The sequence below is a fragment of the Anolis sagrei genome, chromosome 7, assembly GCF_037176765.1.
Source record: "Anolis sagrei isolate rAnoSag1 chromosome 7, rAnoSag1.mat, whole genome shotgun sequence".
Classification (NCBI taxonomy): Eukaryota; Metazoa; Chordata; class Lepidosauria; order Squamata; family Dactyloidae; genus Anolis; species Anolis sagrei.
The window spans coordinates 20,342,797-20,359,236 of NC_090027.1; the positions used below are offsets into that span (position 1 = coordinate 20,342,797).

Here is a 16,440-nt window from a genome sequence, read left to right on the forward strand (position 1 = left end):
GCACAATGGAGGACCTTCTCACAGCGACACCAGAGGCACTCCAAGTGGCCAGCTTCTGCTCAAAGGACATTTAACATAACACCAAGTTTTCAACTTTGTTTGTGGTTCTTCTATACATTATAATTGTGTTGTCAATTCGCTTCTGACATAATAAATAAATAAATAAATAAATAAATAAGGTGCTTGGTTCCAATAGGAGACATCATCCTGAGTTTCTTTATCCTGAACTAGCCATCCCCTGCCACGCGTTGCTGTGGCCCACATGGGGGTTCTGTGAGGGAAGTTTGGCCCAATTCTATCGTTGGTGGGGTTCAGAATGCTCTGTGAACCCCACCAGCAACTACAACTCCCAAATGTCAAGATTCTATTCTCCACAAACTCTACCAGTGTTCACATTTGGGCATATTGTGTATTCTTGTAGAGTTTGGTCCAGATCCATCATTGTTTGAGTCCACAGTGATCTCTGGATGTAGGTGAACTACAACTCCGAAATCAAAGGACACTGCCCACCATACCGTTCCAGTATTTTCTGTTGGTCATGGGAGAACTGTGTGCCAAGTTTGGTTCAATTCCAACGTTGGTGGGGTTCAGAATGCTCTTTGATTGTAGGTGAACTATAAATCCCAGCAACTGCAACTCCCAAATGACAAAATCATTTTATTTTTTTTAGTGAAAGACATACATTGGGTTGTTAGGTGTCTTGTGTCCAAATTTGGTGTCAATTCGTCCAGTGGTTTTGAGTTCTGTTAATCCCACAAACGAACATTACATTTTGATTTCTATAGATGTGGAATACAATGGCAGCCCCAGGACCGCCCTCTCCAGCCATGAGAGGCCACTGACCTGGCGTCAGAGGCGAAGTAATACTCGACGGCCTTCTCCTCGACGGGGAAGAGGCAGGTGGTGCTGTCCACGCGGGCGAGGCCGCAGCCGCCCTTCTTGTCCTTTCCTGCAGAGAGAGAACATGGCACATCATTAGGAGCACATCAACACATGCCTAGAGCACCCAAAGACCCCAAGGCACAGAACCAACATGAAACCTTGCTTTCCAAAACGTCCCTGGAGTGGAAGGGGTCCATAAAAGTAGCAGCGCAACCTCTGCCACTCTTTGCGCAGGAAAAGAATTAACTTTTTTCTCGTCTGACGATGCTGACAGAGACTCTATGACCTTAACTTATTGGAGAGCCATGTTTTATATTTGCATGCTTTCATATTTTATACAAATTTCATCAGCTTATTAGCCTAGGTTGTTTTATTGGCTTATTTTTAACTGTTGTTTTAACTATTTGTTTGTTTCTGTTTTATATTTGTTGTTGCACATGGCATCGAATGTTTGCCTCTTTTGCCTTTGGAAGCCGCCCTGAGTCTCCTGGCGGAGAGAGGGTAGGTCAGAAATAAATTATTATTATTATTATTATTATTATTATTATTATTATTTGTCGTGTCAGGAGCGACCTGAGAAACTGCAAGTCGCTTCTGGTGTGAGAGGGAGCCACCGGGGGCTCCATATTATTATTATCATTATCATTATTATCATTATTATTATTATTATTTGTTGGGTCAGGAGCGACCTGAGAAACTGCAAGTCGCTTCTGGTGTGAGAGGGAGCCACCAGGGGCTCCATATTGTTATTATTATTATTATTATTTGTCATGTCAGGAGCGATCTGAGAAACTGCAAGTCACTTCTGGTGTGAGAAGGAGCCACCGGGGGCTCTATATTATTATTATTATTATCATTATCGTTATTGTTATTATTATTATTATTATTATTATTATTATTATTATTTGTCGGGTCAGGAGCGACCTGAGAAACTGCAAGTCGCTTCTGGTGTGAGAGGGAGCCACCAGGGGCTCCATATTGTTGTTGTTGTTATTATTATTATTATTATTATTATTATTATTATTATTATTTGTCGTGTCAGGAGCGACCTGAGAAACTGCAAGTTGCTTCTGGCGTGAGAGGGAGCCACCGGGGGCTCCATATTATTATTATTATTATTATTATTATTATTATTATTCCAACGGATTGGGCCTCATTAGCATAATAATAATAATTATTATTATTATTATTATTTTATTTTTATATCCCGTCAACCTTCTGCCCTAGGAGATTCGGGGTGGCTTACAAGGGACGCACCCAAGATTACAATTAAAACACACAAGTAAAACACCGGCGTCAATAACACTATGTATGCAACATGTTTTTTTGTTCCTGGGTAATCAATGCTGTTTCCTAATGGGTTCTATCATAAAAACATAGGCAAAGTTTATTAAACTGCCAAAACTTTGCCTCTGCAGAAGGGACATCCTGCTATAGCAGCTTATATTACTATATTATAATTGTAATACATTATATTATCATTTAATACATTATTATTGTATTTTTATATTATTATATTTATTATAGCATATTATAATTGCATTATATAATTGTATTATGTAAATATAATATATTGCAGTGTGTAACGCAATCTTTGTTCCTTCCTGAGTGATAAATGTGGGTTCCTAATTGGTTCTATCATAAAAACATGGGAAAAGTTCATTAAACTGCACAAACTTTGCCTTTGCAGAAGGGACATCATCCTGCTATAGCACCTTATATTGTATTATTATTGTATTTGTTATATTATTATATTTATTATAGTATATTATTGTATTATATTCGTATTATATAATTATAATATTACATTATATAACATGATTTTTGTTCCTGGGTGATCAATGTCATTTCCTAATTGGTTCTATCATAAAAACATGGGGAAAGTTGATTAAAGTTGATAAGTTCAAATAATAAATAAATAAACAAAGAAATAAAAAACGGCAAAGACTTTGTCTTTGCAGAAGGGACATCCTGCTATAGCACATCATATTATTATATTATATTAGAATTACATTAAGCCCCCCCCCCCCCCCCGGTGGCGCAGCAGGTTAAACTGCTGAACTACCGAACTTGCTGGCTGAAAGACCAGTGGTTCAAATACAGGGAGCGGGGTGAGCTCACACTCTTAGCCCCAGCTCCTGCCAACCTAGCAGTTCGAAAATATGCACATGTGAGTAGATCAATAGGTACCGCCTTGATAGGAAGATAACGGCACTCCATGCAGTCACGCCAATGACCACATATGTGAGTACATCAATAGGTACCATTACCTCCTGTGGGAAGGTAACGGCGCTCCATGCAGTCCTATCAGCCACATGACCTAGGAGGTGTCTATGGAAATGAGCACCATCCCCCAGAGTCAGACTCGACTAGACTTAATGTCAAGGGGAAACATTTACTTTTATTATAAGGTAAAGGTTGTCCCCTGACATTAAGTCTAGTCATGTCTGACTCTGGGGTGTGGTGCTCATCTCCATTTCGAAGCCGAAGAGCTGGCGTTGTCCATAGACACCTCCAAGGTCATGTGGCTAGCATGACTGCATGGAGCGCCATTACCTTCTCGCTGGAGCGGTACCTATTGATCTACTCACATTTGCATGTTTTCAAACTGCTAGGTTGGCAGAAGCTAGGGCTGACAGCGGAAGCTCACGCCGCTCCCCAGAATCGAACCTGCGACCTTTCGGTCAACAAGCTCAGTGCTTTAACCCACTGCACCACCGGGGGCTTCCCGGTGTCAATTTACACTTTTACTATAATTGTATTTATTATATTATTATTGTATTATTATTATTGTATTTATTATGTTATTATATTATAATATATTATTAAATTATAATTGTATTATATAATTATATAATACATTTATATAATTATTATACATTACACTATGTAACACAATCTTTGTTCCTGGGTTATAAATGCTGTTTCCGAATTGGTTCTATCATAAAAACATGGGGAAAAGTTGATGAAACTGCCAAACTTTGTTTTTGAAAGACCTCCTGTCATAGTGCATTTTGCTCTAGTTTTGCAATTAATATCTCTTCTAATCTCAAGAAATTTAACATAGTTTGTGCCACAAAAACAACGAAGTTTCTGGAGTAGAACAAAATTCAAAGTAAGGATGGCACAATTAAATAGGAAATAACACTTTCAAACCAGGAACAGAACCATTTTCAAATTTTCTTACATAGTGTTATCCAACTAATCCTATATCAACTAGGATTAAGATTACGAATGGATTGGATTGCTCTGAGGACAATCCATTGGAACAGCTAGTGTTAGAAGGATTTCATGTTGATACTGACTTCAAAAATAATGAATTTGAGCCAAGAAGCCTGACATCCTGTCCTTCGTAAATTGTCACCAATCATTGAAAAGTAGAGAGACACCATGAAAGGACAGATTTGAAAAGAGACGCCGGTGGAAAATCCTTGAATGCCACCATCATCTCTTTGAACATGTTGCTTTTGGTTTGGCGTGAGGAAACAAGACAGAGCTTGGCACCAGCGCTGCAAATGGCACAACTCAGTGGCCCAAGGCAAAGAAGTGCAAATCACAACAGTAAGACCTCCGCAATGGCAAATTTGCAGGGGAAATACAATCTCAAAATTCACACAAAATTTTGCCAGTTAGTCAAATTATTCCTCCAAAGACTAGACTTTATTTATTATAAACCTTTCCCTGGAATGAATGAATGAGTGTGTGTGTGTATATATATATATAGAGGCCCCCCTGATGGTGCAGCAGGTTAAACCGCTGAGCTGCGGAACTTGCAGACCCAAAGCTTGGTGGTTCGAATCCAGGGAGTGGGGTGAGCTCCCACTGTTACGGCCAGTTTCTGCCAACCTAACAGTTCAAAAGCATGCAAATGTGAATAGATCAATAGGTACTGCTTCAGCGGGGAAAATAAGTGTGCTCCATGCAGTCAAGCCAGTGGCCACATGACCTTAGAGGCATCTACAGACAATGCCATCTCTTTGGTTTAGAAATGGAGATGAGCACCAGAATCCCAGAGTCGGTCTTAACTGCACTTATTGTCAAGGGGAAACTTTGACCTTTACTACACACACCCCCACCTTGACTCTGGGAATTTGCTCTAACTCTTCGACGTTTTGCAAAGATTTTTTTTTTTTTTTTGTATTCTACAATGCAAATCCATAGAGGATTTTTAGCATGTAGGTACTATTATTGTACAATTTTTATTATTTTGTTTTATTATTTTACCTTATTTCATGAAATAAGCATTTGTTATTATTTGACTTTTTTTGGAGGGGGGGCTATTTTTTCTACTTCGGCATATAGGTAATTTTATACATTTTCCTATTATTTACTACTATTTTACATTTTTATTATTTCATTTTTATTATTTTACCTTGTTTTATTAAATAAGTTATTATTATTTGGTTTGGAGGGGGGTTAAGGGGGTGCTCTTTTTTGACTTTAGCATTTAGGAATGTTTATTATTTTTACTATTATTTACTACTATTCTACAATTTTTTAATTATTTACTGCTTTACCTTATTTCATCAAACAAGCATTTACTATTATTTAATTGGGGAGGGGGGCTTTTTCCACTTTGGCCTTTCCATTAAACAAGCAATTATTCCCCCCAAAAATGAGATTAGAGGTACCTATGTTGTTGATTATGATGTTTGTTTTTATTGTTTATTATGTTGTTGTTTTTATGCTTTTTTATATTTTGTTGTTCTCCACCTTCAGGGAGATGGAGGTGGGGTAGAAAAATAAAGTTGTTATTGTTATTATTGTTGTTGTTGTTGTTATAATGTTATTATTATTGGAAACACAACAAGATGAGTCCACAGCAGACACTCCGCTGGTTGTTGTATTGGATCACACGTTGGACACTTCCCAAGTGTGTAGGACTGTGTGATGTATCGGCAAATAATGCGTGCAGATCCCAGTAAGGTGGCCTTCTGCAGCTGGCAGATGGTAATTTTTTCAGCGCTGATTGTGCTTAAGTGCAGGCCAAGGTCATTAGGCACTGCACCCAGTGTACCGATCACCACTGGGACCAACTTTACAGGCTTGTGCCAGAGTCTTTGCAGTTCGATCTTTAAATCCTCATGTTGTGTCAGCTTTTCCAGTTGTTTCTCTTCAATCCTGCTGTCACCTGGGATGACAGCAGTTTTTATTATTATTATTATTTGATTTTTGGGGGGCTATTTTTTATAATTTTTTACTACTTCACCATTTTACAATTTTATTTATTTAATACGAGATCTATATCTTGAACATATGTTTTCCTGCCTTTTAATGTGCCACATCCTCCAGTGTAACTTTATGGTACGCTGGGACTTTATAAAAGTCAAGTCATGCAATTGACTTTGCTCTTATAGATGGCTCTAGGGATTGATTCCCTGTGGAGTCTTACTGTGTGTGTGCACACTCACACACATATACATATTCACTTCTGCCTTGGGCATGAAAGGAGCTGGCAACATGCATCATGAGGCCCGAAAGGAAAGGAAAAAACCACGTCTCACAAAGTTTGCGCTGATTGCAATTGATTGTTTTTGGAGACGCAGCAGCGTAAAGAGTACATTGTCTCAGGCACCTTCTTCCAGCGTTATGGATATTCCGTCAAAAGAATGATCCATAGGTTGAGTGGCTGAAAAAAGGGGAATGGGAAAAGGGACTGTAACAAGTCATCAAAGAAAGAGGAACGTCAGCAACTTTGATAAATAAAAACAATGGGAGGAGGATATACAGGAGACCGATTTCAACGTGAGACCCAGTTGGTGTGGCATTTGCAGTCTTGGGAGCATAGATTCCAGCTTTCCCTGTAGCATATCTATAATGCAAAGTTGTATTGTTTCTATATGCCTGCAGTATAATGGTTGAAATGCTATGGTATATCATAGGGTTGTGCCGTTACGGTTGAGGCCCTGATACTTTTTTGGGGGACCTCCCAAAATTGAGAGGTCATATATCTGTTTTTGCTCTGGGGTGCCGAAAGATCAATTTTCAATCAGCCCATAATGGAGGGGGGGGGGAGGCTCCTCAGACTCCCCTTCCTATCATTTTAGGCATCTGAGCTGTACTCTAAGAAGAGAGGCGCTTGGCTGCAAGCAAGCTCTCGCTGTATGGAAGCTTCAGTCTGGATTCAGTTTCAATTTGTTCGCCCTCATCCAGACTGTCACAGCTGCCAAGCACCGGTTCACAACCTGAACAGTCACCTCAGCAGCAGATGGAAAGAAGTGGAAAGAAGTTAAAGAGTTAGATGTCATCTGTTCTACTCTAGAGGAGATGGAGAGGTGCTTTGTTGCAGGCAGCCCACGTTTAATCTCCCAGGCCTGCATGCCACACACACTCGTTCCAAAGCATTTAAAGGAGGGAAGCTCTTTCTTACTCTAGAGGAGAGCACAGTGCATGTCAACAGCAGCCACAAATGTACAGGGTTAGTCAAAATGCATAGGCCAATAAGCCATTCAATTGAATGGCTTATTGGCCTATGCATTTTGACTAACCCTGTACTTTCCAAGACATTTAAAGAAGCGAGGCAAGCTGTTTTTTACTTTAGAGGAGACAAGCGCAGTACATGCCAGCAGCACCCATGCATGCATTCTCCAAGGCATTTAAGGGAGACTTCCCACTTTCAGGTAAGGAAGAGCAATTAAATCTTGCTTGCCAGGGACTAATAAAAAAGATTAAGCTGTGATGCCAAGAAGCAGGTGAGGAGCTGGGATCCACTCCCGCTTGTTTTTGTGTCAAGCTGATTTTCATACCAGGAAGGGCCTTCCTGTTATGTGCTCCCAAAGGTAACGAAAGTAACAAAAACAAGTGGATCCGCTCCCACTTGTTTTCGTGTCAAGCTGATTTTCATACCAGGAAGGGCCTTCCTGTTATGTGCTCCCGAAGGTAATGAAAGTAACAAAAACAAGTGGATCCGCTCCTGCTTGTTTTCGTGTCAAGCTGATTTTCATACTGGGAAGGGCCTTCCTGTTATGTGCTCCCGAAGGTAATGAAAGTAACAAAAACAAGCGGATCTGCTCCTGCTTGTTTTCGTGTCAAGCTGATTTTCATACCGGGAAGGGCCTTCCTGTTATGTGCTCCTGAAGGTAATGAAAGTAACGAAAACAAGCAGATCCACTCCTGCTTGTTTTCGTGTCAAGCTGATTTTCATACCTGGAAGGGCCTTCCTGTTATGTGCTCCCGAAGGTAATGAAAGTAATGAAAACAAGCGGATCCGCTCCTGCTTTTTTTCATGTCAAGCTGATTTTCATACCGGGAAGGGCCTTCCTGTTATGTGCTCCCAAAGGTAACGAAAATTACGAAAACAAGCAGATCCGCTCCCGCTTGTTTTCGCGTCAAGCTGATTTTCATACCGGGAAAGGCCTTCCTGTAATGTGCTCCCGAAGATAATGAAAGTAACAAAAACAAGAGGATCCGCTCCCACTTGTTTTCGTGCCAAGCTGATTTTCATACTGGGAGGGGCCTTCCCGTTATGTGCTCCCAAAGGTAACGAAAGTAATGAAAGAATGGATGAAACGAAGGGAAACGGTTCTGCACACAATCCTAGTATATAATGTAAGTGACATTTCAAGATTTTCCTATACTGTCTTTGACATCCTATTTCACTTTGCCAGTTGCTATTTTAAAGCAATGGCTCACTTTGCAGCCACAGTGAAAGACATAACTTATTTGTGTTACTTGTTGCATTGTTACTTTTCTATGAGTTTGGGTTGGGACTTTAGGATTGATGAGAGAATAATCTAAAACATGGAAAATTCCTGACCAAATGCCTCTAAAAATGCTTTTTAAAAGCAAATCTGAAGAATCATGACGCGTCTCCGATATCTGAAATACTTGGGACCAGAATGCTTTGGGATTTTGCAGATTTGGGAACGTTTGCAGGGACATCAGGTTATACTTGGAGATGGGGCCCAAGTCTATATATGTTTCATATATACACAGCATTTAAAATAACTCTGTGCATGAAACAAAAGCTTGTGTGCACTGAAGCCTCAGAAAGCAAGAGTCCCTTTCTCAGCCGCACCAAACGTCAAATCTCTGCAGCATTTTGGATTTGGGGATGGTGTGTGATTGTGTAGCATCTGGTTCCTCTCAAAAGCAACTGGTTCCAGTTAGTATGTAACTGTAGTTCCAACTTTGCTTCTGTGATTAATGGAATGAATGAAATTGTATGATTGAGGTCTGGCGAAGGGCTTATAAGGTCATGCCAAGGTTGAAGACACCATCCTAAGAAACTAAAACCTGGGGAAATGGCTTTATGGAGGAGGAGAAGGCTTGGAGAACTGCAGAACTGACGGTAACTGATCTGAGAACTTTTGATGTAAACAACACATGCTTAAATGGCCAGAGACAATGCTTCTTTGAGTTCAGGAAGTCAGAAACAACAACAACTTACATTACAGAAGAAAAACAACATCTCTCTGGAATTGATGGAGATTCCAGCAAATTTTAGCTGAATGACAGGTTGTAAAAAACAATCCAGAACACACTCTCAAATGAGGTAAGATCGGCTCCCTCCCTCCCATGGTTTTGGTACCAGGCTTTCGGACAGTAGATGTATGTAGCACTTTAGTGGGACATTGACTGGAACGGCAATACAGCTGATGAGACTGTTTTACTGTTTTAATTATTGTTTATGTATTGTTTTAATTATGATTTATGTTTAACTGTGGTTTTATTATTGTAATTATTATGTAGTGGCATTGTATCGGTGCCCATTGTAAGCCGTCCTGAGTCCTCCTTCGGGGGTAGAGAAGTGACGGGGTAGAAATACTGGAAATAATAATAAATAAGTTTCTACATAAGGAGACCCCTTTCTCTTTGAAAAGTGTGCCAGATCTGGAAGGACTGCAGCCTGTCCACCGACCTCCTTCTAAGATGGACTGAATGAAGGATGTTGAGTAAGTATGGATGAAAGAATGTATGTGGAGTGAATGCTGAGTGAATGAAGGACGGTATGAATGTTGAATGTAAGTAGAGTGAATGCTAAGAGAGTTTCCCCTCTTTGTTTGTGTAATCAATATAGCTGTTATAAAACCGGTACTGGAGTCTGTGTCTGTCTACTACTTTTTTCTGAAAGTGCTCTGTTCCACTGAAAATGGATCAAAGAACATTTTTAAGGTCCAAAAAAGATTCACGATACTTCCGATGTGTAAGAAAGGGGGAAGAGGGCTGCAGGCGTGGGCCTTTACCTGTTCTGTAAAGGATTGGAATGTGGTCTGTGGAGAGCTTGTGCTCGCTCCGGACGCCAATGAGCAAAGGGCTTCCCCTCCTGAAAACACAAAAGGACATCCTCAGCAATCAGGGATTGTTTCCAGCCTCCACAGGTCAAAGCTAATGTTTCCCAGGACTGTTTGGGACCAGCTCCAAAAACTACGGAAGCCAGTTGCACAGACCACTCTAAATCGGGACACATTCTGTGCAGCATCTGTTCACCTAAATCACTGGTTATTTTACTAGTTCTACAACATTGATGTCTCTTATTAAGGCCCTATACAATGATAGTAAGCTACAGATCAGATATGGCAAACTGGGACAAATTTCTGGAGAGATATCCAAGTCCAAAGGAGTCAGACAAGGCTGCATACTTGCCTCATCCTTGTTTAATTTATTCATCAATGATTTTGAAGAAGCCTTATTGGACCCCGATGCACATCTGCCCATGCTTGGAACAAAGAGAATACCCTTACTGTTCTATGCGGATGATGCCGCTATCATCAGGGCAGAACTACACACCTATTAAGGAAATTCTTAATTATTGCCCATAGAACAACCTAAAAATCAGTCACAGGAAATCTAGAATTATGGTTTTTTGAGAAAAAAAATTATCTCACGCCGATGGTCCCTCAATGGGCATCTCTTTTTTATTTTTACATTTCCAACCCCCCCCCCCTTTATTTTTGCTTGTGTTGTTAGGCTAAGGTCATCAGTGTTAGTAAAGATGTTAAATAAGGTCGGTGTAAGAACACTGCCTTGGGGTAAACCATTATTTTGCCTCCTCCAACTACTTTTCCTGCCTTGAAACTTCACATAGAAGCTACAGTTTTCTAGGAGGGTCTGGACAGTTTTTATAAAATCATATTCCTGAGTAATATGGTAGACTTTATGGAGGCTTTTCCTTTGTTGCACCATGTCATAAGCTGCTGTAAGGTAAACCAAAACTGTTCCAGTGATGCAGCCTTTCTCATAGTCTTCCTCAATATACAATCTTATTGTCTTGTGGTTAGTGTTTACAGGTTGGGCTCAGATCTGACGTGTTACAGATGCTAACAAAGCCAGGCTCCAAAATATAAAGCAATGAGAATCTTTCTCGTATTTAGAATGGCCTAAAATCTATGACAGACAGGACAGGGGTAAAGCCAAGGGGAACTCAGGGGAAAATAAAGAAGTTCTATAGGCATGCTCTTTACCTGGTCCCAACTGCTTGGCCACGATAGTGAACGCTTTTGAAAACGAGGGCAAATGCGCCTTCCTTAAAGGAGAAAAAAGAGATACATGTTTTATTTCTGCAGTAAAGGAGATCCAAGGGCATGTTCATATATACATGTACCGTATTTTCCGGCATACAAGACAGATATAAGACAATCCCCAACTTTTCAAGACAAAATACAGAGTTAGGGATATACTTGCCGCTTACTCTGCATTCTACGAAGACTGACCGGGGATGATGGCCTACTGCGCTGTCCCCACGGCCCCCCGCCGCTCTCCTCACTGTACTATAAAGGCTCTCCTCTGTCCCCGCCGCTCATCTTCGAAGGCCACTGGGCTTGCCTAGGCTCAAGGAAGCGGCTCCGAACGATGATTCCCAGCAGTCCCAGGCAGCAGCATTCCTGGGATGTGCTCGCTGAGGCATTCCGGGAGCCATGCTACCCTGACTTCTATGGCTCCCAGAATGCCTCAGTGAGCACATCCCAGGCACACCACTGCCCGGGACTGTTGGGAGTCATTGTCCAGAGGCACAAAGAAGCACCTTGGGATGACGATTCCCAGCAACCCCGGTCATATGTTCCATAGTTGGTGGTGGTGGACCTGGCAGTTGGTGATGGAAGGGTTAATGTAAGTCCTGGTACTAAAGGTCTGAGTAGTTTGTTAGTAACAATTTACAGGTAAAAGCAATTAAGGGTGGAGGTCTGCAGGAGATGGGTTGCAGCTGGGTGTTACTGGATTTAAGGAGCTAACTTTGAGACTTATCTTTGGAAGAAAAGTATTTGTTGCATTTTGGTGGTGGATGTTGTTGGTTCCCCCCCCCCCCCCCCCAAGGTCTGTTGGATTTTCGGTGTCCTGACCTGTTTCCTGTAATCTTGGAATCCTGGAACCTTGAACTGGCTTTTGACTACGGTATACTCTTGATCTCTGGACTTTGTTACTGAACTCTCGGCATTTGACCTTTGGACTGGACCCTTTTGACTACGAAGTTATTTTTGCTATCAGTTTTGTTTATTCTGTAGCTGCGTGCTATCTTTGTGTTTTATACTTTGGACTATAAAAACAGCCAGCAAGTAAGTGCTGTTTTAATTAAACTGTTTGTTTAAACGGGGAGTTTTGATTCATCTCTACCTAAACAAGGTAGAGCCCAAGCAATGTGATAGCGGCGTGCCTCGTTATGCTCACTGGCATTCTGGGAGCCATAGTTCCCTGACTCCTACAGCTCCCAGAATACCTCAGCGAGCACATCCCAGGCATACTGTCACCCAGGACTGCTGGGAGCCATTGTCCGGAGGTGCAAGGAAGCACCTTGGGACAACGACTTCCAGCAGCCTTCGATACCATTGACCACGGTATCCTTCTGGGAAACCTTGTGGGAATGGGTCTTGGAGGTACTGGTCCTTCCTGGAGGCCGTTTCCAGAAGGTATTGCTGGGGGACACCTGCTCAGCCCCGCAGCCTTTGTCTTATGGGGTCCCACAGAGCTCGGTATTGTCCCCCATGTTGTTTAACATCTACATGAAGTCACTGGGAGACATCATCCAGCGTTTTGGAGTTTGATGCCATCTGTACACAGATGACATCCAACTCTATCACTTCTTTCCACTCCTTTCTACCTGCTGCTGAGGTGGTTGTTCAGGTTGTGAAGCGATGCTTGGCAGCTGTGATAGCCTGGATAAGGGCGAACAAATTGAAACTGAATCCAGACAAGATAGAGGTCCTCCTGGTCAGTCGCAAGGCCAAACAGGGCATAGGGTTACAGCCTGTGCTGGACAGGGCTGCACTCTCCCTGAAGGCACAGCTTCGCAGCTTGGGAATCCTCCTGGATTCATCGTTGAGCCTGGAATCCTAGGTCTTGGCGGTGGCCAGGGGAGTATTCACACAATTAAAACTTGTGTGCCAGCTGCACCCGTACCTTGGGAAGCCAGACTTGGACACGGTAGTGAACTCTCTGGTTATATCAAGAAGTACATTAGACCCACCTTTGTAAATAATCAACTAAAATTATATTATATATAAAAAAGAATAGACTACGCATTCTACATGGGGTTGTCTTTGAAGACTGTCCGGAAGATCCAAGTAGTCCAATGGTCAGCAGCCAAACTGCTCACCGGAGTGGTGTACAGGGAACATACAACCCCCCCGTTACGTCAGCTCCACTGGCTGCCAGTCTGCTACCAAGCACAATTCAAAGTGCTGGCTTTAGTCAAAGCCCTAAACGGTTCCGGCCCAGTTTACCTGTCTGAACATATCTCCCTCTATGAACCACCTCAGAGGTTAAGATCGTCTGGGGAGGCCCTTCCTCACAGGTATGACTGGTGGGGACGAGAGACAGGGCCTTCTCATTGGCGGCCCCTCTGTTGTGAAAGTCCCTCTCTAACCCTCCTGACCTTCAGGAAAAGGCTAAGGACGTGGATGTGGAATCAAGTCCGGTTGGTGGGGACGAGAGAGAGGATTTTCTCAGTGGTGGCCCCCCGCCTCTGGAACACCCTCCCCAGGGAAATTAGACAGACCCCATCCCTCCCCTCCTTTCATAAGAGCTTGAAGACCTGGTGGTTTCAACAAACCTTTGAGAATGACTAGTTCTAGCTCAGCCCTAGACATTGTTGAATATAGCCTTATTTCTCTTACCAATTACCCAGGTCACTTCCTCTAATAGGCCCCGGAAATGAACAGCCACAAACCTGTACCTATTATTGTTGTTGCCTGCTATAGCATTGCACTTAATTCCTGGGACCCCTAGAATTTTTGACCTTGCAATAATCTCAGCTCGGCCTTTTAAATTGCCTTGAACAGGCACGATTACTTTTAATGCATATGTGTCATGGCGACAATTTTTATGCTTATATTGTTTTGTTACTCTTATGTTTGTGTTGTTTACTCTTTATGTATTGATGATGTTACTTGGAAGCTGCTCCGAATCCTCTTGGTGAGATAGAGCAGTATATCAATAAAGTATTATTATTATTATTATTATTATTATTATTGTTATTATTAGCATTCAGTTTGTAGCCCACTAGAGAACTATGGAATAGTACACTATTCCATTTGTAATGGCCATGGACTATGATTTCGGATAACGTGATTTTAAAGTGTTTTAAGGTTTGATATGTTTTTAATGATCGTTTAAATATATCTGTTTATTTTACTACATATATATGTTTACATAGCGTTGAATCATTGCCTATACATGGAAGTCACCTTGAGTCCCCTACGGGGGTTGGGAAAGATGGGGTATAAATAGGGTAAATAAACAAACAAACAAACAAACAACAGAGACTTACCAGTTGTATGATGACTCTTTCCACCAGAGTAGTGAAGCTGATGTCGTCACTTTCGCGGTTGTCATACATGTACTTGACCAGCTTGGCAATGGTTTCCGTATCCGTCTCAGACTCAAACTCATAGCCTTTGCTCTCCTGAAAGGAGGAAAAAGGAGAATAATGATGAGGGTGGAGAAGGAGGATCCAACAGCAAGGAGCTGGTGCTGCCCACACAACATGAAAAGAGGTTCCATCCTGCTACCTGAGCAAAAATGGCCTCCAGGTATCGCACAAGGAGCTCTAGCTCTTTAAAGAACCCAAGACATTTCTAAGTAAAGCTTGCAAAGGGTGCTTGCTGCTCAATACTGTCAAACCTTTCCCTAGAAAACTGCTGAAGAATGCAAGAAATCAGCTGGTGTGTGTGTGTCAGCTGTAAAATAAGATGCATGAGCCTGGGACTTTTGGTTACTGTTACATTTTTCAGGCTCGAGCTAGGCAGGTGCTTTGAGAGAAGCAGAAAGAGACAGAGAGAGTCTGGAGTGTGCTCTTGCTTCATGAGCTGCTGAAGGAGTTGTTGCAACTCAGAGTAAGCTTCACCTTGCTTTCAAACACCACCACACAAGAGCTGTAGTTTTATAGTTTATTGAGGAAAAAATCCAAGTCAAAATAAAAAAGAAGCATCGCAAAGTTCCAAAGATTCAGGTAAAATGCAGAATATAGTTCCAAAGATCTTCAGGTAAAAACAAGAGGCACAATCCTATAGGCAAAGTTCAAAACAGAGTCCAAGGTACAAGCAAAGACAATTGCCCCAAGAATCACAATGCAAGAAATCCCAAGCGTGCTGCTTTCCAGCTAAGGTATTCCATGAAGCTTTCAGGCTAATAAGCTACGTTGAACTGACGCTTTCCCTTAGTTTGCAAGAAGCCTAAATACCTTACTAACATGAAAACATTATGCTCTCATCAACATGAAAGCATTGCAATGACCTTGGCCCGAGCTGGCTTCTCGTCTGCCGGCCAGGCGAGAACTCCGCCTGGCCTGCAAATCAAGACGAGCTTGCCAGGTCAGGTCACTATCTAGGCTTTCCGCACTTTCAGTATCAGTGTGGGAAGGAGGCAAAAGCCTCCCCACCTGTTCGCTATCCCCTTCGTTAAAATTCTTTTCTTCTGAGAACCGCTGTGTTGACTCTGCACTGTCTGTGGGAGCCTCAGAAAAAGACCTAGAAACAGGCCCAGAGATCTGAGGCACAGAAAAAGAGCCAGGAATCTGAATCTCATCATCCTCATCATCAGGGAACATCTCAGCCACAACAGGAGGTTATCTAATAATAATAATAATAATAATAACAACAACAATAATAATACTTTATTTATACCCCGCCTCCATCTCCCCCAAGGGGACTTGGGGCGGCTTACATAAGGCCATGCCCATCAATACAGTAAACACAATATAAACACACACAAAATTCAAAAAATAAATTACATAAAGAATTACACAAAGAAAGACCATTTTAAATCTCTCATACAAAGACATTATGTGAGTTGATGTAACTGATCATATTGTGCATATGTTCTGAACTAAGAAGAGTAAACTACTTGTTCTTTATTGCTCATTTGTGTGGCATATTTTCTTTCTCGTATTTCTACATAACACCGCAAACTGGAAATCAGAAAAGGAACAGCACAACAGCTTCCTCTGTTTCCAGGATATCCTTTGTGGGGTAAAACAAAGAGACACACCTTTTGGGGACCTTCATTCATAAGAATAATATTTATAAACTGCACCAGTTCCAAGCATTTCTCCTCTCGCCCTTCCAAGTACTGGGCTCGTGAAATAAAACGAAGGACCTTTGATTATTTGCAGCAATTATGCTAGCG

The 16,440-nt window shown here is 41.7% G+C and overlaps 1 protein-coding gene across 1 annotated transcript in view; it reads right to left on the minus strand.

The window, feature by feature from the left end:
• Positions 1-16,440, minus strand: part of GFPT1 (glutamine--fructose-6-phosphate transaminase 1) — a 73,649-nt gene that overhangs the window by 38,158 nt on the left and 19,051 nt on the right. Inside the window, exons 6-9 of the mRNA XM_067470706.1 lie at positions 14,585-14,719; positions 11,286-11,347; positions 10,068-10,147; positions 844-949 (exon numbers count right to left, since the gene is read on the minus strand). Of these exons, the coding sequence (XP_067326807.1) occupies positions 844-949; positions 10,068-10,147; positions 11,286-11,347; positions 14,585-14,719 (383 nt within the window). The remainder of the gene's footprint in view (positions 1-843; positions 950-10,067; positions 10,148-11,285; positions 11,348-14,584; positions 14,720-16,440) is intronic.